The sequence below is a fragment of the Balaenoptera physalus genome, assembly GCF_965194825.1.
Source record: "Balaenoptera physalus genome assembly, chromosome: 13".
Lineage (NCBI taxonomy): Eukaryota > Metazoa > Chordata > Mammalia > Artiodactyla > Balaenopteridae > Balaenoptera > Balaenoptera physalus.
The window spans coordinates 64,939,164-64,966,542 of NC_138892.1; the positions used below are offsets into that span (position 1 = coordinate 64,939,164).

Here is a 27,379-nt window from a genome sequence, read left to right on the forward strand (position 1 = left end):
GTTTCAGTGTCATAGAAGAAAACTTTTCTTAACCAGGTAAACTGAAGATGCATATGTAAATCTTTCAAATATTTTTGCAGAGCCTAAATTTTTTTATAATATAAATACCGATATCAGACTTCTAAATTTAATTCATTTTTACCTTTTTCTTGCCTGTTACTGTCCATTCTTTGAGTACTTCACTGGCACTACCTGTAAGAGAAACCAATTACATATTTTTTCTACCACATGCATGCTCAAGCAGAAATTAGTGTCCCTGAATTTTGTAACTGCTGGAAAATCTCCAAAGTTCCCAATAGGAAAAGTTAAGGTTCAAGTCTCTAAGCTAATGTAATGAGATAATCATATCATGCTTACCTTTTAGAATACCTGCCCATTTAGATCCCCCTTCTCCATTCAATTTCCTCAGTAAGTTCTTCCAAGAAGAGACTAATGTAGCCTGACCATTTTAAAGATTCTTTTATTTATATATCTTTGACCGAATACAAAGATGACTGGTTTCAGCCCAAGTATGGTATCCTCTCTCCTCCAGAAGATTACACACCACCTTAGCTACACTGTTTCAGAGAGAACTGTATACTACCTTAGACCCAAATATTAACATTATAAAGAAAACAGATGAAGATGAAGAAAAACCTTACAGTATTTGGACATGTTTATTCTATACTGGTAAATTCAGAAAAATAGAAACAGTGAGACCTATTCTGATGTCGCTGTCACTGTTCAATGATGCGATAGCTTTAGGCATTTTTTCCCAAACAAGTTATATGGAAAGAAGTTTGTAAAACACTCCTCAACTCTATAAATCAGAAGGCTTGGCTAAGCCTACCATTTTTTGTATGGTAGATAAGGACACTCAAACCCATATATTTGAATCACTTGCCAGAGCCAAACTAAATGGTACTGGAGCCTGAAAAAGAATGTTGAGTCCCTGAATCTGCCATCTGTGGCTGAGCTACTGGACCACTACTTTGTCATTGTTTCTTAAATTCTTAGTAAACCCAACTCCAATCAAGTCCCTTATACCACTGGCCACCTAATTTCTTCTTAACTGCCATTAGAGAACGTTCTGAATAAAATGATGGAGTCTTCTCAGCTTGTCTCTTATTCCAGGTATTATATAGCTTATGAACGAATTACTTCTAGGGCTGAAATAGGGAGCTTTAAGAGATATCTTTAAAAATGGCATGGTATGTTATGTTATCATGGCGTCTGCTATATCATCTATGAAACACCAGATTGCTGAATGAATGTTATAGAATGCTGAAGCAACTTCTATTTGAACAAATACAAACTTATAAAAATATTGAGCTAGGATTACCTTCCATGAATGCTTGTACTGTTTTGTCCACACAATTATCAAAGTGCTGCAAAACCAGGATAATTTCATTGTTACTCTTATTGGGAACTATTGCACGTACTGCATTTATCTGGAAAAGAAGACAAGTTCATTTAATTCTAATATCAGTAGGTCGTTGGAAACTGAGATCTAATACAGAGAATAACAGAAAAGGTACCATTTCATTTTTAACAAGATATATCACTCTTTAGTGTCAGCATGAGTACATACAACCAACTCACTGGGAATGATTAATAGATGAGTGATAACAGTACATAAAAATTAATTTCAAAACTTAGAAAAGCAGAACATTTCTAGAAACAGATTTGTGCCAGGGGATTTCCCTGGTGGCACAGTGGTTAAGACACCACGCTCCCAACGCAGGGGGCCCAGGTTCGATCCCTGGTCAGGGAACTAGATCCCACATGCTTGTTGCAACTAAGAGTTCGCATGTCACAACTAAGGAGCCCGCATGCCGCAACTAAGACCCAGTGCAACCTAATTAATTAATTTAAAAAGAAGATTTGTGCCAGATTTTATTTCAAGAAAGGGTTGTTTAATTTAGGTATCAGGTATTAATTTAGCATCAACATTTCCTCATTTTTAGCAAACTATAGAGAAAGGTGGGAAGTTTAACAAGCTACCAACAATAACAGATTTTTGTATAGCATTTTTCAAAGCATTTACTTCATATCATTTAATTGTATAATAATGCTTAAAGATAATTTAAATTATTATAATTTCAGGCATATAAAACATAATGAACACTCACTATATGACAGCCAGTTTAATAAAATAAAATATATGCAACTGAAGTGCCCATGAAGTCTCTCCTAAATCCCATTTCCCTCCTCTCCACAGAGATCTCTACCTTGAATTTGGTGTTATTTTGATACATGTTTTTGTACTTTTATGATGTATGTATGTATCCACAGGTAATACATATTACTGTTTTGCATTACATAAATATTATCATATCGTACATGTCTATATTCAATTTGCTTTTTCATGTAACAATTTTTTTTAGGTTTATTTTTCATGTTGATAAATGGATCTTATTCATTTATTTTAACTGCTACATAGCATTTCCATTGTATGAATATAGTCAATTTATTCATTCTCCTGTTGATGGACATTTACGTTCTTTCCAATGTTTGGCTACTATGAAAAATGTTATAATAAGTATTCCTATGCTTATGCTTACTTGCTGAATACTCAGTGCCTATGACAATGTTTAGCAAATTGTTAAAAAAAAAAAACAACAAAAAACCAAAAGGGTCTTCTGTGAACAGTGAGAGGATGCCTCTATTGTATATAACCACTAGTAGAATTCCTGAACCGTAGGGCATCTACAATTTCATTAGAAATGCCAAATTTCCCTTTAAGACAGGGAATTCCAATTTTGTCAGTTATTCCTAAGGTATTTTATATCTTTTGAGATTAAAAATATATACTTTACAATAATTTCATATTCTGTTTTCATTTTTGTATATCGATTTTATATCCAGCTATTTTGATGACTTCATTATTCCTAATAATTTGTTGCTTTCTTGGTTTTTCTATGTACACAACAGTATTGTCTATAAATAATGGCAGTTTTTTTTTCTTCCTTTCTAATCCTTATAATTTTCATTTCTTGTCTTACTGCACAATGTGAAATTGGTTATTTCTTCAAGAAGACCTGATTCTTTTTGGTAGAAAGTGGTAGTTAGAAACCAAGATCTAAGAGCTAGGTGTGTTTATTGCTACCAGGGAGTCATTATTTCTAGGTCCTTTCAGTGGATAGAGCTAGGAAATTTTGTTTCTTACAACATAAGTTCATATATAATAATAAAAGTTCAAATATAGTATTAAAAGGTTTGTTTTTTTGGCGTGCCATGTGGCTTGCAGGATCTTAGTTCCCCGACCAGGGATCAAACCCAGGCCCTCTGCAATGAAAGTGCAGAGTCCTAACCACTGGACTGCCAGGGAATTCCCCAGCTATGCATTTAAAATGATGTATGTTATTTTTCATTCTGTATTGGTAAGCACTGTATATTAGAAATGTTTTCAGGGTATCTAGTCAGCCATACTGCTTGAAAAGGAAGTCCATTTATAGACGAAGAGAAGCAAAGTATCTTGTTCAAGTAGCAGAATCTGTATTAGAACCTAAGTCTTTCTTAGTACACTTGCTTTCATATCATTCTATACTTTTTTTGTTTCAGGCTTAATTGAAAAATGATATGGTTTAAAACCATACAAATGGGAGGGTATATAATCTATAATACAAAGAGGGCAAATTTGTAATATACATTTTTGAAATGAGCAAAAAATTTAGCACTGATCACTAGAAAATGGGCTTCAGGCAAAAATAACAGATTCAATGATAAAGGTAAAATTCTGATAACTTAAAATGTGAATGTGTTTATATTAATGAACCAATATATATCTATGACTCCATAATCAACAATATACTTTTTAAATAAGACAGAGAACACACATAAAGCTTTTTTTTAAATGTTTTTCTCAGTATAGCTCATTAAGGGTTCTATTACTAAAAACAACCTTTTCTTCCAAAGGTGTATTACTTAGAAAATTTATTTCTCTTCTTGCTCTAAAGTCTCCGGGACTTAAAAATCCTCTTCAAGTGAACGGGTAGATCCTGGGACTTCCCTGGTGGCCCAGTGGTTAAGACACCACGCTCCCAATGCAGGGGGCCCGGGTTCGATCCCTGGGCAGGGAACTAGATCCCACATGCATGTCGCAACTAAAAGTCCGCATGTTGCAACTAAAAGACCCCATGTGCCGTGACGAAGATCCCACGTGCTGCAACTAAGACCTGGCACAGCCAAATAAATAAAAAAATAAATAAAAATCAAAAAATAAAAATTGGGTTGTCTTAAAAAAGAAAAAGGGAAGATCCTACTCAGATTGTTCTTTAAAGAATGTTGCTAAATGAGATACACACTTAGCCATATAAATATTGTTATAATATTAATTAATTAATATTAAGATGCCTTCAAGAGAATTTAGAATAAATATATGTATATGTATACATGCAAGGCAAATTGCACGTATATGCTCTGATTCCTCAAAACCTTCATGGTGGTTACTCTCTGATATACAGTGGCATTCATACAGTTTTGTTCTTCAAATTTCACTTTCTTAATGAGTTTTTATAGCCATTGATTTTATTAGTACCTAAATTTTAACAAAACATTCAAGTTTCTTATCCACAGTAACTAGTCATACCTTCTCTTTCATGTTCTCAAAAACTCCTCCCTGGGCCAGTACAGTATTGGACTGCAAATCAAAAATGAATCCTGATGAATCTGAAACAATGAGAAGGAAAAAATATATATTCAACATGGTCCAAAGCTAACATATAATCCATCCCGCAAAATGGAAGGGTCAATACTAGCTGCTTTTCTCCCATAAACAGCTAACAAGAAGTTAGTTGTTATTTTGCAAATTCTATTATATAGATAACTGATAACTACATTTGCATTAAAATTATAAAATTAATTTGATTTTAATAGAAACTGTCACAGCTTGAGAAAAACACTAAGTACATCACCTATATTAGACTGTCCAGTAATCCTTGGTATCTTTGTTAACTATCCTATCTTAATTTAAAAGACCCTCTAAAAATGTTGTAAGTAAATAGCTCCTCAAGGTAAAATTTAATACTAACAACTATGAAAATGTGAGAATGAGAGCCTCTGTGGCATTAATAATAACAACAACACATAAAAGTACTTTCCATCTTCCAGACTGCAACACACACACACCATGTTCTTTGACTATGAACTCCATGAATACATTTGTTTGTGTTCCCAATATAATACTTGATAAAGCAATGTACCTGAGTTTACATTACCAGCACAAATGGGAAAACTTAGTTCAATGTAAGTAATTACAGAAAAGAGTTTGGCTTCCCTGCACATATAAAGAAAAGGCTATCTATGAATTTAATCAGTTTCTTTACCCGTGACTATATGATCAACAAATTACCTCAGCTTTAACACTTGACAACTTTGTTTTAATCTAAGGAGATGCGATCCTAGGACATGGTTAGAGTGCTTCTCAAATTCTGATGTGTATACTTAACATCTGGGGAAATCGCCAGTTAAAACGCAGGTTCTGACTCAGGAGTCTGGCGTGTGGCCTGAGGTTTTTACTCCCAAGTGGTATCAACATTGCAGATCCATGAACCATACTTGGGAGTAGCTTGGGGGTTAGAATTTCAACAAAGCAAGTAAAAGGGGAAATTTTGAGAAAAGGGGTTGCTGTGGTCTGAATGTTTGTGTTCTCCCCTCCAAATTCATATATGAAATCCTACAGTGATGGTATTAGTAGGTGAGGCCTTTGGAGGTGGAGTCCTCATGAATGGGATTAGTGCTCTTTTTTTTTTTTTTTTTAATTTTATTTACTTATGTGGCTGCGGTGGGCTCTTCCTTGCGGAGTGCGGGCTCCAGAGTGTGAGGGCTCAGTAGTTGTGGCGCGTGGGCTTAGTTGCCCCACGGCATGTGGGATCTTAGTTCTCTGACCAGGGTTTGAACCCGCGTCCCCTGCATTGGAAAGCGGATTCTTAACCACTGGACCACCAGGGAAGTCCCAGGATAAGTGCTCTTATAAAAAAGATTCTACAGAGCTCTCTAGCCCCTGCCACCATGTGAGGACACAATGAGAAGTCTGAAACCCAGAAGAAGGCCCTTACCAGACCATGCTGGCACTCTGATCTCAGATTTCCAGACTCTAGAACTGTGAGAAGTAAATTTCTGTTGTTTATAAGCTACCCAGTCTGTGGTATTTTGTTACAGCAGTCTGAACGGAATAAGATGGGGGTATAAAAAATACAGTAATATTCTAGTGCACTTTCCAAATTCTTTTACTATTATTTCAGATTTTTTTTTAATTTTTAATTTTTTTAAACATCTTTATTGGAGTATAATTGCTTTACAATGGTGTGTTAGGTTCTGCTTTATAACGAAGTGTATCAGCTATACACATACATATATCCCCATATCCCTTCCCTCTTGCGTCTCCCTCCCTCCCTCCCTATCCCACCCCTCTAGGTGGTCACAAAGCACTGAGCTGATCTCCCTGTGCTACGGGGCTGCTTCCCACTAGCTACCGGTTTTACATTTGGTAGTGTATATATGTACATGCCACTCTCTCACTTTGTCCCAGTTAATTAAAGCCTCTTTTACAGCTCAATTGTTATCCTGTGTTTTAAAATACCTCCTAGTTGCTATGGAAGACTGATAATTTATAAGTTAGAATGATAACAATATTTTGGTACTAAAAGTGGAAAAGAGGATATGAATAGAGCCTATGTCATTCAAAGAGAAACTGTGTTTGCCAATTACCATTGAACTGTGAATTAATTTAGATTTAACCTCTGTAATATTGGCAATATCATGATTGTTCCCCGAATGAAAAATCAGGTCACATTTACACAAACTCAGTATTTAAAGCCTGAGTTTTCCAGATGATGACATAATATGGTTAACTCCCAATTATCTTTATTAATTGAAAAGAGACACAGTACAGATAAAAATCTTATACAGCCAAAATACTACCCAGCAACCTTCTCAGAATTGCTTTAGGTTATCCAGATGATATAACCTGACTGTTGTAAGTACAGATGACCCTTGAACAACATGGGTTTCAACCACCTGGAGCTACTTATACGCAGATTTTTTTCAACAGTAAATACTACAGTACTACACAATCTGCGGTTGGTTGGATCCATAGATGCAGAACTGTGGACACTGAGGCCCAATTGTAAGGATTTTCCACTGCACTCAGGGGTCAGCACCCCTAACCCCCGTGTTGTTCAAGGGTCAACTGTACTCTCTCCCAAAGACACATTAATGAGCTCTGAGATGATACAAAGGACATCAGTAATCTTATTAAGGAATCAAACCACCAATCTCTTTTAGGGAAAAGAGGGGATACTTAAGGTAAAACAGCATTTTGGAATCTATATTTAAATGAACTATTGGTATTTCTAACTTCTTCATCATCTAACACTTTTTATTTTTTTTCCTTTAACAACATGCTGGATGAAACCAAGTGCAAGGAAAACAAAGGGTAGTTCTGCAAACACCTTCAGTTACTGCCCCCTCAAATTAGCATAAGTATTATTAGGGTTTGTTTGGCATACCAGTTGGGATAATGATTAAAAATACATAAAGCATAAGAACCTAGGGGCAGGACAGGAATAAAGACGCAGACGTAGAGAATGGACTTGAGGACATGGGGAGGGGGAAGGGTAAGCTGGGACGAAGTGAGAGAGTGGCATGGACATATATACACTACCAAATGTAAAACCTATAGCTAGTGGGAAGCAGCCACATAGCACTGGGAGATCAGCTAGGTGCTTTGCGACCACCTAGAGGGGTGGGATAGGGAGGGAGGGAGACGCGAGAGGGAGGAGATATGGGGATATATGTATATGTATAGCTGATTCACTTTGTTACAAAGCAGAAACTAACACACCATTGTAAAGCAATTATACTCCAATTAAAGACGTTAAAAAAAAATACATAAAGCAGCTATTTCAGTCAGGATCCCAGCAGGAAACAAACAGCACACTTAGACTGGGAAATCTGAAGAGAGTTTAATGAAGGGACTATTTTCGAAGGTGCTGGTAGGGAGTAGGGAAACCACAAGATACAGCACAGTACTCCTTGGCTAATAATAGCAATGTATATTGCTACTGGAGGTGTTGAAGAAGGTAAGGAGGGAGCAATTACTGGAACCCAGAGAGAGCAGGCTCTTTCATCTTTGTTTCATCTGGTGTGGAGACAGCCATAGGATAATAGTCCTTTAGGCAAAGGACACAGTAAGCCCACAGTGACCCCTCAGGGAAAGACTGGGGGAACAGATACTCCTACCTCACTCTCCTCCTTGCCTCTGGTCTCCTGTCTATGCTGCCCAATAGCCAAACTCAACCAGAAGCCCGACGGCAAGAAACCTGTAGTCTGACCTGTAGTCTGTACAGGTCAGCCTCCCAGGGCACAAATGCCCATTTTGTATTTATATTCTAAATCATGAGTTCGCCAAAAAGGGCAGCAATAATTTAACATCTTAACTTGTCTATTCACCAGCTAATATTGCCTCTTTTTACTTAAACCAACAACTCAAGTAGATTCAAAACCCTGCTTCAATGAACTGGAGCTTAAGTGCCTCTCAACATGATAGGGAAAGTCATTTTTAATTCCCGCCAACAACATTTAGTGATTTAACAATTCTCTTATTTTTTCGTGCAAAGAAAGCCTAAGATTTACTTAATTCCATTGGTAGGAAATAAGGCAGGATCTCATCCTTTTATAACTACTCTATGATAGAAGGTCATGTATACTCTATCAGAAATAAATTTTTTTTCTTTAGAAATAAATTTTTAAAGAAAAAAAAATGAAGTTAAATACTATACTCAGGCAAGATTCATAAAGGATATGAGGAACCCTTGACACTGAGCTTTCTTATTATCATTTATTTCATTCTATCAGGAACCATCTCACAGGTTTCTTGGAATTATTTCAAATAGCACACATTTAGGAACATTTTGGAAAAAGTATGCTATTTACAGTATCACTGACATATTTGTAAATATTACAGGCTTTGTTATTGTTTTCACTGGCTTCAAAAATAAGGCAAAAGTTATTTCAATGAGGACAACATAGAAATATCTGACTGTCACATATATCAAACCAGACTTGAGCAAGTTTTTTTTTTAATTGAGGTATAATTGACACATATATGTAACATTATATTACGTAGTTTCAGGTATATAGCATAATGATTTGATATTTGTATATATTGTGAAATGATCGCCACAATAAGTCTAGTTAACATCCATCACCATACATAGTTAGAATTTTTTTCTTGTGATAAGAACTTTTAAGATACACTCTCTCAGCAACTTTCAAACAAGCAATACGGTATTATTAACTATAGTCACCATGCTGTACATTACATTCCCAGGACTTATTTATTTTATAACTGGAAGTTTGTACCTTTTGACCCCCTTTACCCATTTGGTCTTCCCCCCACCCCCCATCTTTGGTAACCACCAATCTGTTCTCTGTATCTATGAGCTCTTTTATTTTCAAATTTTAGATCCCACATGTATGTGAGATCATACGGTTTGTCTTTCACTGACTTATTTCACTTAGCATAATGTCCTCAAGGTCCATCCATGTTGTCACAAATGGCAAGATTTTCTTTTTTATGGCTGAATAATATTCCATTGTATATATACACCACATTTTCTTTATCCATTCATCCATCAATAGACACTTAGGTTGTTTCCATACCTTGACTATTGTAAATCATGCCACAATGAACATGGGGGTACATGTGTCTTTTTGAGTTAATGTTTTTGCTTTCTTTGGATAAATATCCAGAAGTGGAATTGCTGGATCATATGGTAGTTCTATATTTAATATTCTGAGGAACCTCCATACTGTTTTCCATAGTGGCTGCACCAATTTACATTCCCACTAACAGTGCACAGAGTTCCCTTTTTTCCACATCCTGGCCAACACTTGTTATTTCTTGTCTTTTTGATAATAACCATTCTAACAGGTGTGAGGTGATATCGCATTATGGTTTTGATTGCATTTTCCTGATTAGTGATGTTAAGCACCTTTTCATGTACCTGTTGGCCATCTATCTGTATGTCTTCTTTGTAATTGAACACATATCTCAACAAACTTTGAAACATAGTCTAATTCTGTTTTTAATTTATAATTTAACCTGAAGACCATATTGTATTCAATGTTTCATAATTAATTTGGTTAAAAGGTCTGATTATATTCACAACTCTCAGGATGGAAGGAAGAAAGGCAGGCAGGCGGGCAGGAAGGAAGGAAGGAAGGAAAGGAGGGAGAAAAGGAAGAAAGGAAGAGAGAAAACAGTACTGGTGAGGATGTGGAGAAACTGGAACCGTCATACCTTGCTGGTGGGAATGTAAAATGGTATAGCTGCTATGGAAAGCTATATGATGTCTCCTTAAATACAATAATTAAAGATAGAATTATCATATGATACAGCGATTCCACATCTGGGTATACACACAAAAAACTGAAAGCAGCAACTTGAACAAATATTGGGTTGGCCAAAAAGTTCATTCAGTTAGTGAATACATTGTTCAATAAAATTCTTGGTGAAAATGAAAAATGTGTCTTTTAGGGTTACTTAAAACTGAACGAACTTTTTGGCCAACCCAATATTTGTATACCCATGTTCATACCAGCATTATTCACAATAGCCAAAAGGTAGAAGAAACAAAATGTCCATCATCAGATGAATGGATAAAGAAAATGTGGTGTGTATATATATACACAATGGAATATTATTCAGCATTAAAAAGGAACAAAATTCTGACACATGCTACAACATGGATGAAGCTTGAAGATATTATGCTAAGTGAATTAAGTCAGTTACAAAAGGACAAATACTGTATGATTCCACTCATATGAGGTGACTAGAGAGTCAAATTAAAAGAAGGGAAAGTAGAATGGTGGTTGCTATGGGCTGGGGAGGAAGGGAGAATGCAAGATCTTGTTGAATAGATAACAGAGTTTCAGTTTTGCAAGTTGGAAAAGTGTGGAGATGGACAGTGGTGATGGTTGCACGGCAGTGTGAAAATATGCCACTGAACTGCACACTTAAACATGGTTAAAATAGTAAATTTTATGTCATGTAAATTTTATCACAATTAAAAAAAATTTAAGTTCTAATTATAAAGAATGTTAAAAAAAGAAAATAGCATTGTTTTCTAATGTAAAATTTTAAATGTAAGGATCCCTTACTGAGATTCCAAATTAATCTCTGCAAAAAATATTTGGTAAGCACCTACCATGAGCCAAGCTAGGCATTGAGGATACATTGGCAAACAAGACGTCTATGGTTCCTGCTCTGAGTTTTATAGTCTAGTGCAAGAGACCAGTAAAAATAAACAATCTCTCTAATAATGACAGCAACTATGCATAGCTTATTAAATTGCACAGTACTAAATACATATACTAGATGCCCACCATAACACTATTTTGAGGTAGAGTTGTTTTTTTTTTTTTTTTTTTGGCTGCGTTGTGTCTTCGTTGCTGCGCGTGGGCTTTCTCTAGTTGTGGTGAGCAGGGCTACTCTTTGTTGTGGTGCATGGGCGTCTCATTGCGGTAGCTTCTCTTGTTGCGGAGCACAGGCTCTAGGCACACGGGCTTCAGTAGTTGTGGCACATGGGCTCAGTAGTTTTGGCTCGCTGTTTCTAGAGCGCAGGCTCAGTAGTTGTGGCCCACGGGCTTAGTTGCCCCACGGCACGTGGGATCTTCCCAGACCAGGGCTCGAACCCCTGTCCCCTGTATTGGCAGGCAGATTCTTAACCACTGAGCCACCAGGGAAGCCCAAGGTGGAGACTGTTGAAAGCTTTACTATTTAGGGTCCTACCTAAAAAGATTTAGCAGAGCTAATATTATTAAGGCACAGTAAGGCTCTTTGAAAGTACTAAAGTGAATTCAATCTGATTATCAATGAGAAGATTGTTTCCTTCATGGAAAAGTCTGTCCCCCCAAATTCCAGGCTGCTTACAGTAGAGAGAAGCATCGAGGGGGCTCAACCCAGACATGGAGTAAGTCTAAGGATTCTTACAGGGGCTAATGCATTTGTGTCTTTGAATTTAACAACTAAAAACTTATGGTTTTAGATTGTTTATGTATTTTTTTTCATTGACATGATGGCAAATTATTATATTATCCAATCTGACAAGTGAGGAGAAAGGTGGAAATATAATCCCTTCCAGAATACCTTCTCTTCACTTTACAATGATGAGAAAAGTCAGTCATGGTACTATTCTTTACCCAAACTCATACAGTAAGAAACCTACTGCAGAATCAAGGACAGAGTCCAAGTTTTATGCTATACACAAAGTGCCGTAACTCATCAAATATACTAGTTCTCAAGTTGCCATTATTTTAACAAAAAGGTGGTATATCACCTTTCCTCTAAGGATCTCAGATTTTTGTTATTACTCACTGATGTTCCTCATACATACATGAAACAAGTTGGATAACAAAATTATTTGCATTTCACCATGGTCAAAGACAGGCCATACAATTAAGAGCCAATTAAATGCAGGTAAGCCCAGAGGTGAAGAACCCTAGACATACAGATAACCTAACAAGTGTGATGATCACTTGTCATATTTTCTCAAACTGTATCAACTTCCTTTTAAAAATTAAAAAGCAAACTCAGAAGCAGAGGCTGAGTGCCAGAAGTGGTATCTCATGAACAACTAAACAATCTGAAGTTCTCCTTTAGACTGAACACAGCCAGTACTCAACCACCTAAAAGAAAATAACTAGTCTCTTGCAATTGCTTTTTCTCATGCCAATTTTGAGAATAATCCACATATAAATCACCCTTAAAATTACAAGTGAAGTTCAGTTTCTTCATGTACACTAATGGCAAACATAGGGACAGGGGTTATGTTGCAGAAATGTGAGTGCAAGGAAAAGAAAGTTATTGTCACAGGCACTACTAGCTAAAGCCTAGAGTATATTCACAACTTCAGAACTGAAGATGCCACCAACTTCAGTTTCCTAGGTGGTAATTCTCTCTTCTGTCAATTTACCTTCTAAGCTTAGAAGAATTATGACTGTTTTGGTAAGAAATAAGATACTTATTTAAAAAGGTGGGGATATGTGTAAATAAAGGAGAATCAGGCTTAGAAGGGAAGCAAATCAGAGATGAGAAATTTAGAAAGGCAACTATGTCAAAATGCCATTTTGTAAGATTTCTAGTTTGCTTTAAGTAATTCTACTATAGTATACTATTGTAGCTTTCTGTAATGCTAGCACTTTTATATGTTTAGTTGTTTAAAAGTTATTTAAGAAACTTCCATCCTAGTTGCCAATCCTCTTAGTAGGTTGTAAGGAGTCTCATCGATTGGTCTTCCTAGCCATTTCGGATGACTAATGTGGCTTCAATGTCCAGAAAAATCCACACTTCAACTACCAATCTGCTCAGTGGGTCTTCAATGAAAGAAAGCAGCCTTTTATCTTCCTGTTACTTCTGCTTTCACTTGTCATCTAGTCTTTTTTCTTTTTCTGGTCACACTGTGCAGCTTGTGGGATCCTAGTTCCCCAACCAGGGACTGAATCTGTGCCCTCGACAGTGAAAGCGCGGAGTCCTAACCACTGGACGGCCAGGGAATTCCCTTGTCATCTAGTCTTAAGAGCTGATTAAATTTTTTCTTTACTTTGCTCCTTTGAGTGCTTCTTCAGCTACATTCTGAAGTATGTTGTGCCTCTTTTTATAGACAAAGTGCTTACACTGGGAAATTTCCTAACATCTAGAATAAGTTCTGATTTTTCAAGGTAGAGCTAGATGGAAAGTCACGGTTTTTATTATGCAAGCAATTAAATCCTACTTTACTCTCACCAACAGATTTTCCCAGGTTTCAAGCAGATGCAACAGAATAAGCTTCTATTTTTTAAGTTCCAAAAGTTCTTGAGTGTCTCATTATTTAAGAGGTTCGATGGTTGAATGGTAGATAGGAAATTCAGTCTACCTTTCAAAACTTTCTCAGTAATGTATTCTAGAGAATAGCCAGGAGACAATGATATTGATTTTAATGCCAAACTTCTTCTATCTCAATGCCATCTCTCATTAGTCTGGAATTAGTTCTCCCACATGTGAAATAAAATGCATAATTAAAAAAAAATTATTTCCTACTCCATACTGTCCTTCAAATTCTCAGAATTCTGCCAGCTGTTTCAAAAAAGAAACTCAATTTCATAAGTCAAAAAAATTTAAAGCACTTAAAAACTGTGATTTTTTTTTTTAAATAAAGAACTCAAATCTTTAATTACTAAGATCAGTACATGTTATTTGCTGATTCTAGATTATCTGAGTTAATTTTTTTTGTTTGTTTTAAAGTTTTCTTTTCTTTTTTTTAAGTACACCTGAATTATACATTATTTAATTTTTATTTATTTATTTATTTATTTATGGCTGTGTTGGGTCTTCGTTTCTGTGCAAGGGCTTTCTCTAGTTGCGGCAAGCGGGGGCCACTCTTCATCGCGGTGCGCGGGCCTCTCACTATCGTGGCCTCTCTTGTTGCGGAGCACAGGCTCCAAACGCGCAGGCTCAGTAGTTGTGGCTCACGGGGCTAGTTGCTCCGCGGCATGTGGGATCTTCCCAGACCAGGGCTCGAACCCGTGTCCGCTGCATTGGCAGGCAGATTCTCAACCACTGCGCCACCAGGGAAGCCCCGGGAAGCCCCCTGAGTTAATGTTTTATACGCAAAACTTTGTATGTAGTTCCAGGGATTACGTGAATTCAAATAGTTACTTAGAAAATTATGAAGCCACATGATGATTATTTTCATATCTGTTTACAGCCAACTTTCAGGCTTTTTTAAAGGAATGCAGCACTAAAATAGAATAAAAAGTAAAATATCTAGTTAAGTCCTTCTTTATTTCCAAGCAGTGAGAAGGACTGAGTTTTACCTTACTACTTGTTAATCTCTCCCAGCCTTTTGTGAAAGGAAGAAATAAATTGTGATGTGGCTAAAAGATGAACAGCCAGTAAAAACAGGGGTGGCGGGGGGAGAATCAAGGAAACTAGATAATCTAAAAAGCAGAAAGTCAGTCTGCAAATAAATCAAGTCTTCTAATATGCCTCTGTGTGAGCTGAGTCTGAAGAAAAACATTAAGTCTGAAGAAAAACATACTTTCCACTGCTAAGGGCCTATATTCAGTCTCTTACAAGTCAAACCCTCTTTTTAGGTTTCACTAATATTTCTCTGTTTAATGGATCTTCTATTTTATGGGATCATTACTCTTGGATGTCCTTACAATATATGCCATAGTTCTGGGCTTATTTCGTGCACTGGGTGAGTTGAATGCATAGGTGTTTATTTTTGTTTTTTAAATTATTTCCTATTCCTCATGTCCTTCAGATTCTCAAGAATTCTGCCAGCTAATCCAGGAAAGAAACTCAATTTCATAAGTCAAAAAAATTAAAACACTTATGAACTGTGATATTTAAAAGTAGAACAAACCTTCAAATACTAAATCAGTGCACACTAGCTGGCAGAATTCCTAAGAATGTGAAGGAGAGTAAGGAGGAGCAATTTTTTTTTTTAACTGTATTTCATTTCATATGTGGTAGAACTAATTTCAGTTTAGATCTGAGAGATACTCTGTTTGTCATTATAAAAGACTTTGCTTTGGATGTTCATTCTAGCACTGTAAAACAGTGACTGTCTTCCCTCTCCACCCCATCTCATCCCCCTTGCTTCAAAGTACAGAAATGAACAAGGCAATCCTAATTGCATGCTTCTGTCTCCAACCAAACAATGACTCTTCTCATAATACACAGCACCGCAAAATCTGTCACTCTTCATTCATTAACCTTCATGCAAATAAGAATTAAATCTGTCAGCTTTTCTTTCTTAAACTGACTTATGGATCAATAATCTACTTTGATTATAAATATTTCTATTTCTAAATAGTTGTTACAATTATCAGAAAGTGGACACTAGCTTTTAAGCATTATACTTGTGAATGTAAGAAACATGCTACCTAAACAGCACACTTGTTTAAACCCATTCTGCCTTAATGAAATGTCTTTAAAAAAGTTTTTTATTGTGAAATATATGGAATTATTATATATGAAATTACAATTATAGAATGGAATACTTTATGTGTATGTGCATTTACAGTGCACACACACATAAAAGTATTACAGCTTGATCATTTACCACAAAATAAACACCCAAATACTATTACCTCAGTTAAGAAATAAAACGCTAGTATCCCAGAAGTCCTCCTTATGACCCCATTCATCACTATCTCCTCCCATCCGCCAAAGGTAACTGCGCTCCAAACTTCTTTATAGTTGACACCCCCTAAACACGTTTGACTAAATATTATGGTATAGTTTTACTTCTAAAAGGAATAATTCCGGGGCTTCCCTGGTGGCGCAGTGGTTGAGAATCTGCCTGCCAATGCAGGGGACACGGGTTCGAGCCCTGGTCTGGGAAGATCCCACATGCCGCGGAGCAGCTGGGCCCGTGAACCACAATTACTGAGCCTGCGCGTCTGGAGCCTGTGCTCCGCAACGAGAGGCCGCGATAGTGAGAGGCCCGCGCACCGCGATGAAGAGTGGCCCCTGCTTGCCGCAACTGGAGGAAGCCCTCGCACGGAAACGAAGACTCAACACAGCCATAAATAAATAAATTAATTAATAAAAAAAAATGCTTGCTTTAAAAAAGTCCTTCCCTGAGATGATGTCAAAAACTTGCTTCGAGGGACTTCCCTGGTGGCACAGTGGTTAAGAATCCACCTGCCAATGCAGGGGACACAGATTCAATCCCTGGTCTGGGAAGAACCCACATCCTCAGAGCAACTAGGCCCATGTGTTGCAACTACTGAGCCTGCACTCTAGGGCCCGTGTGCCACAACTACTGAGCTCGCATGCTGCACCTACTAAAGCCCATGTGCCTGGAGCCCGTGCTCTGCAACAAGAGAAGCCACCGCAACGAGAAGCCCACGCACCACAACAAAGAGTAGCCCCCACTCACTGCAACTAGAGAAAGTGTGCGTGCAGCAACGAAGACCCAACACAGCCAAAAAAAAAAATAACTTGCTTGGAAATAATCCACTGGGGTGGACATGTGTTGTTAATTATGGACTTGAGTTATGGGTTTATGGGAGTTCACTGTACTATTCTCTCTACCTTTTATACAAAAAATTTTAAATTTCTATAATAAAAATTTTAAAATGTTATTAAAAACTCCTGGAATAAGTGATTATAGCAAGGTTGCAGGATACAAGGTTAATATATAACTGCAATGAACAAATGAAATTTGAAATTAAAAATACAATACCATTTACATTAACATACCAAAAAAATATTTAGGTATAAATCTAACAAAGTATGTATAAGATATATATGAGGAAAACTACACACTACAAACCTCTGAGGAAAGAAATGAAAGAACTAAATAAATGGAGAGATATTCTATGTTCATGGATAGGAAGATTCAATATTGTCAAGATTTCAGTTCTTCCCAACTTGGTCTAGGTCTACAGATTAAATGCAAACCCAATCAAAATCCCAGCAATTTATTTTGTGAATATTGACAAACTGATTCTAAAGTTTCTGTGGAGAAGCAAAAGACACAGAATAGCCAACACATAATATGAAAGAGAACAATGCTCAAAAACTGATACTAACCAACTTCAAGACACACTATAAAGCTACAGTCATCAAGACGGTGTAGTACTGGTGAAAAAAAATAGACAAAATGATCAATGGAACAGAATAGAGAGTTCAGAAATAGACCCATATATATGAATTATAGTCAACTGATCTTTGACAAAGGAACAAAGGCATACAATGGACCAAAGACAGTCTTTTCAACAAATGGTGCTGGAACCACTGGACATCCACACGCCAAAAAATGAATCTAGACACAGCCTTTATACCCTTCACAAAAATTAACTTAGAATGGATCACAGACCCAACTGTAATGCAAAACTGTACAACTTCTAGACAATAACTTAGGAGAAAATTTAGATGACCTTGGGTTTGGCAATGACTTTTTAAATATAACACCAAAGGTACAATCCATGAAAGAAGAATTGATAAGCTGGACTTCATTAAAATTAAAAACTGCTCTGCAAAAGACTGTCAAGAGAATGAAAGACAAGCCACAGCCTGGGAGAAAATATTTGCAAAAGACTCAAAAATTACAAAGAACTCTTAAAACTCAACAATAAGAAACAACACAATTAAAAAATGGGCCAATGACCTTAATAAACATCTCACCAAAGGAGATATATAGATGGCAAATAAGCATACGAAAAGATGTGCCACATCATGTGTCATTAGGGAAATGCAAATTAAAATGAGAACCACTACACATCTCTTAGAATAGCCAGAAATCCAGAATACTGACAACACCAAAGCTGGCAAGGATGTGGAGCAATAGGAACCCTCATTCATCGCTGGTGGGAATGCAAAATGGTACAGTCATCTTTGGAAGACAATTTGGCACTTTCTTACAAAACTAAGGATCCTCTCACCCTATGAGTCCGCAACTGCACTCCTTAGTATTTACTCAAAGAAGCTGAAAAGTTATTCCCACAGAAAAACCTGCACGTGGATGTTTAGAGCAGCTTTACTTATGACTACCAAAAATTGGAAGCAACCAAGATGTATTTCAGTAGGTAAATGGATAAACTGTGATACATTCAGGCAATGGAATATTAGCCAATGCTAAAAAGGAATGAGCTAATGAGCCATGAAAAGACACAGAGGAATCTTAAACACATATTACTAAGTGAAAGAAGGCAATCTGAAAAGGTTACATACTGTATGATTCCAGTTATATGACACTCTGGATAAGGCAAAACTACGGAGATAGTAAAAAGATCAGTGGTTGCCAGAGGTGAGGGGAATGAAAGATGAAAAAGCAGAACACAAGATTTTTAGGACAGTTAAACTACCCTGAATGATACAATAATAGTAGATACATGTGATTGTACATTTGTCCAAACCCAAAGAATGTGCAACACCAGGAGTGAATACTAATGTAAACTATGGAATTTCAGTGATAATGATGTGTCAGTATAGGTTCATCAATTGTAACAAATGTGTTACTCTGGTGAAGGATGTTGATAATGGGGGAGGCTATATATGTGTAGGGGCAGGAGGCATATGAGAAATCTCTGTACCTTCTGCTCAATTTTGCTGTAAATCTACAACTGCTCTAAAAAATAGTCTATTAAAACACTTAAAAAATGCTATTAAGGAAAAAAGTAAAAACAACAACAACAAAAAACAGTCTTTCTTATTCTTAGGTCTTGAAGATATTCTTCTTTTTAATAAATTTATTTATTTATTTATTTATTTTTGGCTGCATTGAGTCTTCGTTGCCGCGCGTGGGCTTTCTCCAGTTGTGGCGAGTTGGGGTTACTCTTCGTTGCACTGCATGGACTTCTCATTGCGGTGGCCTCTCTTGCTGCAGAGCACGGGCTCTAGGCACGCAGGCTTCAGTAGTTGTCGCACGTGGGCTCAGTAGTTGTGGCCCGCAGGCTCTAGAGCGCAGGCTCAGTAGTTGTGGTGCACAGGCTTAGTTGCTCCACGGCATGTGGGATCCAGGGCTCGAACCCGTGTCCCCTGCACTGGCAGGCAGATTCCTAACCACTGCGCCACCAGGGAAGCCCGAAGATATTCTTCTAAATTATCATTTATGAGCTTTATTGTCTTGCCATTCACATTTGGGTCTATAACCTAAACCTTGGAATTGATTTGTAGGTACGCAGTAAAGTAAGGAACAAGAGATATATTTTTTCCACATGGATTTCTAAATGTCTCAGAACTAACAGAAAAAAGACCACCCTTTCCTCAGTGCTCTTCAGTATTACCTTTTAAATGAATAAAACTCCATATATGAATAGATCTGTTTCTAGGCTCTGTGTTTCATTTGTCTATAATTCTATCTTAAGGCTATCCCACATAGTCTTTTTTTATTATCTATCTATCTATCTATCTATCTATCTATCTATCTATCTATCTATCTGGGCTGTGCCAGGTCTTTGTTGCGGCATGTGGGATCTTTAGTTGCAGCATGCGGACTTCTTAGTTGTGGCATGCATGTGGGATCTAGTTCCCCAACCAGGGATCAAACCCAGGCCCCCTGCATTGGGAGCACGGAGTCTTACCCATTGGACCACCAGGGAAGTCTCTATCCCATATAGTCTTAATTACTGTAGCTTTATGGTGTCTTAATATCTGACACAGCAGATTATCTGACCATCAAGAATTCTTTGGCTATTCTTGGCACTCTGCATTGTTATATACATTTCAGAATCACTTTGTCAAGCTACAGAAAAATAATGTTTTTTTTTTTTAATGGGAATTGCATTAAATCTATAAATCCATTTTGGAGAACTGTTTTGTTCAAGATGTTGAGTCTTCCAATCCATGAATATGGTATATCCTTCTATCTAAATGTTCTTTCATTTCTGTCAATAATGCTTTATCATTTTCTGATAGTGTTCTTACACATTTTTCATTAAATTTCTTTCTATTTTATACTTTTGGTACAGTTGTAAATGGCATCTATTTTTATATTTCATTTTCTAACTACTTATTGCTGATATAAATAGGTGTGACTGCTTTTTGTAAAATGATCTTATATTCAGCAACATTGTTAAAATCACTAATTCTAGTAGTTTAGATTCTTTTGGACTTTCCATGTATGGTATCTACAAAAATCCCACAGCAAACATCAACACAGGGTGAAATGCTGAGAGAGCTTTTCCTTTGAGACCAGAAAACAAGACAAGATGCTTGCTTCATTACTTTTTTATTCTTCCCAACTTTATTGAGAAATAACTGACAAATATAACTGTATATATTTAAAGTGTACAGTGTGATGATCTGATATGCTTATACACTGTGGAATGATTACCAAGATCAAGATAATTAACACATGCATCATCTCACATAGTTAACTTTCTTGCTTCACTACTCCTAGTCAACTGGCGGTCCTAGCAACTACAAGCAAGAAAAAGAACTATCATAAATATTAGAACTCTATTATTCATGGATCATCTTATTTGCTTTCATTTACATTTTTGATGATTTTTCTTTTCCTAACTTCCTAAGATAGACACTTAGCTCACTGATTTGCAGACTATTTTCAGGCATACCTCAGAGATATTGCGGGTTCAGTTCCAGATCACTGCAATAAAGTGAATATTGCAATAAAGTGAGTCACACAAATTTTTTGGTTTCTCAATGCATATAAAAGTTATGTTTACACTATGCTGTAGTCTGTTAAGTGTGCAGTAGTCTATGCACATTTATGTCTAATTATGTCTAAAAAAATCAATGTACATACCTTAATTTAAAAAATACTTTATTAACCATCATCTGACAATACAGGGTTGACATAAACCTTCAACTTATAAAAAACGTAGTATCTGTGCAGTGCAATAAAGCAAAGTGCAGTAAAACGAGATATGCCTGGATACTTAAAGCTAAAAAAAAATTCTCTCTAAGCATGGTTTTAGCTGTATCCTACAAGTTTTTATATATATTTTTCTGTTATTTTTCTGTTTAAAATATTAATTTCTATTTTGATTTCTTTTTTTGATCCAACTGTTATTTAGAAATATTTCTTAATACTCAAACATTTGGAGACTTTCTAATTATCTTTTGGATAACTAGCTTAAATGCATTGTGTGCATAACAACCTGTATGATTTTAACTATATTTTAAAAATTGTGGCAGCTTGCTTTATGACCCAGTATATGGTTAATTTTTGAAAATGTTCTAGATACACTGGAAAAGAAAGTAATAAACAAACAGTTGTTGGAGGTACTGTTCTAAATATGGCGATTAAATATTAGCAAATTACATTTGCTAATCATATGAGTCAAATCTTTTATATCCTTATTAATCCCTCATTTACTTGTTTTATCAGTTACTAAGGGATCTGTGTTAAGAATGTACTATGACTGGGACTTCCCTGGTGGCACAGTGGTTAAGAATCTGCCTGCCAATACAGGGGACATGGGTTCGATCCCTGGTCCAGGAAGATCCCACATGCCGCGCAACAACTAAGCCCGTGCACCACAACTACTGAGCCTGTGCTCTAGAACCCGCGAACCACAACTACTGAGCCCACGCACCACAACTACTGAAGCCCGCGGGCCCTAGAACCCACGAGCCACAACTACTGAGCCCGTGTGCTGCAACTACTGAAGCCCGCGCACCTAGAGCCCGTGCTCCACAACAAGAGAAGCCACCACAATGAGAAGCCCACGCACCACAACAAAGAGCAGCCCCCACTCACCACAACTAGAAAAAAGCCCACGCTCAGCAACGAAGAGCCAACGCAGCCAAAAAATAAATAAATAAATTTTTGAAAATTTATTTTTATTTTATTTTTTAAAATATTTTATGTATCCTTATAATTTTCTAATATGAGGAACAGTCATTTTAGGATAGAGTTGCAAAATTAAGAGGAAAATTTATTTTTAAAAAAAGAATGTACTATGACTGAATTTGTGTAGTTCTTTAAATTCTGTCAATTTTTGTTTTAAAGCTGTTATTAGAATTAATTTTTCTGTTAAATTAAATCCTTTATCATTATGAACTGCTCCTCCTTTATCCCTAATCATGCTTTTCTGCCTTAAAGTCTACTTTGGCTGATATTAATACATCCATATCCAGAACAGTTTTCTTTTGCTTAGTCACTATTTTTTTATTATTGTGGTAAAAAAAAAAAAAAAAGCATAACATAAAATTTACCATCTTAACCATTTCTAGATGTATGGTGCAGTAGTGTTAAGTGCATTCACATTGTTGTGCAACCAATCTCCAGAATTTTTTCATCTTGCAAAGTTAAAACTCTGTTATCTATTCAACACCCCATATCGCCCAGCCTCTGGCAACCATCGTTCTTCTTTCTGTTTTTCTGAATTTTACTAATCTAGATACCTCATATAGGTGGAATCAGACAGTATTTATATTTTTGTGATGGGCTTATTTCACTTAGCATAATATCTTCAAAGTACATCTGTGTTGTAGCATGTAGTAACTATACTTTCAATTTAATAGTTTCCCTGGAGATTATAACATTATTGACTTGAAACTTCTAATATTAATTGGTAGCTTTACCCTCTTCCTTGACAAAGCAAGAAAGCTTATGCCCCTCCAAACTTATGGGCCATCGATTTTGTATTATTCTTTATATATTTTTAAATCTTAATAAAACATTCTTATTGTTTTATACAATCAATATTCATTTAGATTTGCCCACAAATTTGTGGTTTTCATTGCTGTTCATGCCTTCTTGCATCTCCAACCTTCCAACTGGGTAGTCTCTTCTGTATTCAGAATACCTTTAGTACTTTTTTCAATGGGGTTCTGATAGTGATGATTTCTATTTTGGTTCATTTTTGGTGTTTTGTTGTTGTTCAAACCATTTATTTCCTCTTTATTCCAGAAGGATATTTTCACTGTAGATGATGTGTACAGAACTGTAGACTGGCAGCTATTTTTACTCAGCCCTTTAAAGATATCATTCCACTGTCTTCTGGCTTCTATTGTTTCTGTTGAGAACTTAGCTCGTGTGATCCTTGCAAGATTGTAGGATTTTCAAGATTTCCAGTTCTCTGTTGAATTTCTCCAAGTTGTCTTTATTTCATTGAACCTTTTAAGAATAGTTATTTTAAGTCTGTTTTGGATAATTCCAATATTTGGGTCTCCTGTGTATCATTTCTATTTCTACTGTTTCTTGTTCCATATTGTTATTGTTTCATTGCCTCATGTTTCTAATTATTTTTTATTGTGTACTAAACACTCTTTTTAAAATTTATGGTAAAAGTAATTTGTGAGGTTACCTTCTTCCAGAGAGAATTTGTTTGCTTGTACCAAGGCACCTACATTACCTCAAACCTATCCCAGAGCAAAGGGGATCACAAGTGCCCCCTCACACCCCAGAAGGCCTTCTATATCAACTGCAGTCCACTTGGTTCCAGGATTTGTCAGCATTCAGCTTCTCAGCTGCTCTATTCTCTTTGCTTCACCCAAGGGACTGCCACTTTTATATGAGTTATGAACAGCAGTCAAATTCACAGAGACAGAAAGTAGGATGGTGGCTGTCACGGGCTGGGGGAAGGGAGAATAGGGAGTTACTGTTCAGTGGGTACAGAATTTCAGTTTTACAAGGTAAAAAAAAGTTGAGGAAGGGAGGGGAAGAGAGAAACATATAGGTAGCTCTGTATAAGACAAAAAGTACCAAAGGAATTAAGTGATAGCATGGTACCACAGGATAAAGAAATGGTCATTCATGATCAACTATGAAATTTGAGTGAGCTGTTTTAGTGTTTCGGAGGTTTAAATATCAAATGTGGAGGTATTTTATAGCTGAATAGTTTTACGAAGGAGAAAAGAGGAAGAGAGAGAACCAAATTTAAATGCAAGATGAAGTCGACAAAAAAACTACTTATGAATTTGCTCTTATCCTTGTAACTTGATATAGTTAGACACTGATAGGCAAACAGTTTTTATGTCTAGAACAATATTAGCAAACCTGACTGTTAAAAGAGTCTAATATACCACCCCCAGAGATAGTGATTCAGAATTTTTTTTTTTCCCCATATCCAGGATGATTCTGATACATGGTTAAGTTTGAGAGACAAAATTATCTGACAAAATCAGTACTCTTAAAATATTTAAAAAATTACAACGTTTGGTCTCACCCTTCTCTAGTCTCTAAAGGCCAGTTAGGAATAATATAAGATACACTAGTAACCTGTGGGAATCACAACTAAGCCTATATTCCCAACCTTGGGTTACCCCTAGAGTTGGCTTTCTATAATCCAGTGCTGGATTCAGAGATCAGTCAGGAAAAGGTAAAAAGTTATGTATATCTATTCCACTATAAATTCACATTATAAACCTGATAGGTTCTCAAATATTTGCCTTGGGTTCTACTCACAGGTTCTTTTGTTTATCTCGTGATTTTCGACATTTAGGTGTCCAACAAACAGTATACATAAACCAAGGGTAAGGCCCACAGGAGATTTCTGGCAGAAACATTTTTTACCTAGTTAACTAGTAAGCCACATGAACCAGTAGACCATTTAAGGTCTAAAGGCCCACTCTCTGTTGCCACTACTTAACTCAGTGCTAGTCAAACAATCTATGATAAAGAACTAGTTGTTTTAATTTCTAATCCTTTGAGGACCAATGCTTTTATAAAATACAATAAAACCGGGCTGAAAGGCTAGGATGGCATGAGGGGTGCAGCAAGTCCTCTCCTTAAAACGCAAGTATTAAACTGAACAAAACTGCCAAAAACAACCATTTCAGGGCTATGGAAATCAACCAAAGGCACACAACAAATTACTGAGAACCTGCTAGGGCCTTATGTCAAAACAGTGGAGTCTGTATCCTTCTTGCCTAGGACTGCTCCCATTCTCCTATCTCCAGCTCCCTGGGGAACAATAGCTTTATCAGGGCAGGGCAAACCATGAAAATCAGCAGCTTTACTGCCAAAGAAAGCTACCTTGATCTGGAGAGGAGGGCAAAACCTCACAGCTCCATCAGCTCAAGTGCAGAACTCAGTAGGAAATGAATAGAAAAACTTGCTGCTGTGCTACTCTGAAGCTGGAGTCTTGGTTGACTGAGTGGTAAACAAATGGGAAATTTAACAGGGAAATCCTGGAAATGAAAGAGCCATAGAAAAGCTAGATAGGGAATTCCCTGCCGGTCCAGTGGTTAGGACTCCATGCTTTCACTACAGAGGGCCTCGGTTCCATCCCTGGTTGGGGACCTGATATCCTGCAAGCCACATGGTGCAGCCAAAAAACAAAAAAAAAAACAGAAAAAAGAAAAGCTAGATAAACTTTCTACACATCCCTAACTAAATGAGAAACTTTGTACATGTACAGGGGAGACCAGTGGAAAGTAAAAGTCAAAGCAAAATAGAGAACTGTCTGAATTTTGAATGTGCTCCCCAACCCACATAGATCAATCAGCAGAGGATAAGAGTCTATAGGTTTGAGATGTTTGAGCACAACCTTGGTCCAAATCATTGGCTGAGCACTAAACATTGCAGACACAGGGACAACCCCTAAAAAAACAAAGCTAAAAAATAAAAATTAGAATTTAAAAATATGCAGATATATTAGTGGCTGTACACATGGAGGAGGTAGATTCTTCAGTTTTAAGTCCAGACTAATTCTTTAAATACCCTCAGAAAATTAATACCAATCCAGAGTTAACACGATATATTATCTAAACTATCCACTTTTTTAAAAAGCCTTGAGAAAAGAAAGATTCACTCATATACAGGAAAAAACCCAAACACCTGTCAATAGAAGCTTATTCTGAGAGGGCTCAGTTGGTGCACTTAACAAAGACTTCAAAACAGTTAATATAAATATATTCAAAGAATTAAAGGAAAATATGGTCACACCAACTCAGCAAATAGAGACTCTCAATAGAGAAATAGAAACTATGAAAAGGAGCTAAAAAGAAAGTCTAACTGAAAATACAATACCCAAATGAAAAGCTTACTACATAGACCTAATAGCAGATCTGAGACGGCAGGAGAATCAGTGAAGTTTAAAAGAAATCAACAGAAATTAAACAATCTGAAAAGTAGAAAAAAAACAAGAGAAATGAACAGAGCCTCAGTCACCTGTGGGATAACACCAAGCTTACCACTATACATATAATACGATTCCTAGCAGGAGAGGAGAGAGTGAAAGGAGCAGAAAAAAAATTTTTTTGATGAAATTATGGCCAACATTTGATGAAATTCCCAAAAGGGCCATACCAAGCTGTATGACAGTCAAACTGTTAAAGACAAGGAGAAAATCTTAACAGCAACAGTAGAAAAATGACTCATCACAAACAAAGAATAATATGACATATTCAGTGGAATGGCATATTCTAAGTGCTAAAAGAAAAAAAAAATGTCAAAGAAGAAGTCTATATCCAGCAAAACTATCCTTCAAAGATGAAGGTTAAAATACAAACATTCCAGAGTTTTAAAAAGGCTAAAAGAATCCATTCCTGTCAGGTCTGCCCTACAAGAAAAACTAAAGGAAATTCTTCAGGCTGAAAGGAAAAAAACCAGACAGGAACTCAAGTCCAGAGGAAGGAGTTAAGGGTACTCAAAATGGTAAATATTTGGGTAAATATAAGAGACTATGGGGACTTCCCTGGTGGCGCAGTGGTTAAGAATCCGCCTGCCAATGCAGGGGACACGGGTCCGAGCCCTGGTCCGGGAAGATTCCACATGCCATGCAGCAACTAAGCCCATGCACTGCAACTACTGAGCCTGCGCTCTAGAGCCCGCGAGCCACAACTACTGAGCCCGTGTGCCTCAACTACTGAAGCTCCCGCGCCTAGAGCCCGTGATCCACAACAAGAGAAGCCACCACAATGAGAAGCCTGCGCACCGCAACGAAGAGTAGCTCCCGCTCGCCGCAACTAGAGAAAGCCCGCACC

The 27,379-nt window shown here is 36.8% G+C and overlaps 1 protein-coding gene across 4 annotated transcripts in view; it reads right to left on the reverse strand.

The window, feature by feature from the left end:
• The window catches only part of SPATS2 (spermatogenesis associated serine rich 2), a 141,078-nt gene that overhangs the window by 35,850 nt on the left and 77,849 nt on the right, over nt 1-27,379 (reverse strand). For all 4 annotated transcript variants that reach the window (XM_082421381.1, XM_082421382.1, XM_082421383.1 and 1 more), the window contains 3 exons: nt 4,571-4,650; nt 1,322-1,430; nt 143-192 (listed from right to left, as the gene is read on the reverse strand). In XM_082421381.1, the coding sequence (XP_082277507.1) occupies nt 143-192; nt 1,322-1,430; nt 4,571-4,650 (239 nt within the window). The remainder of the gene's footprint in view (nt 1-142; nt 193-1,321; nt 1,431-4,570; nt 4,651-27,379) is intronic.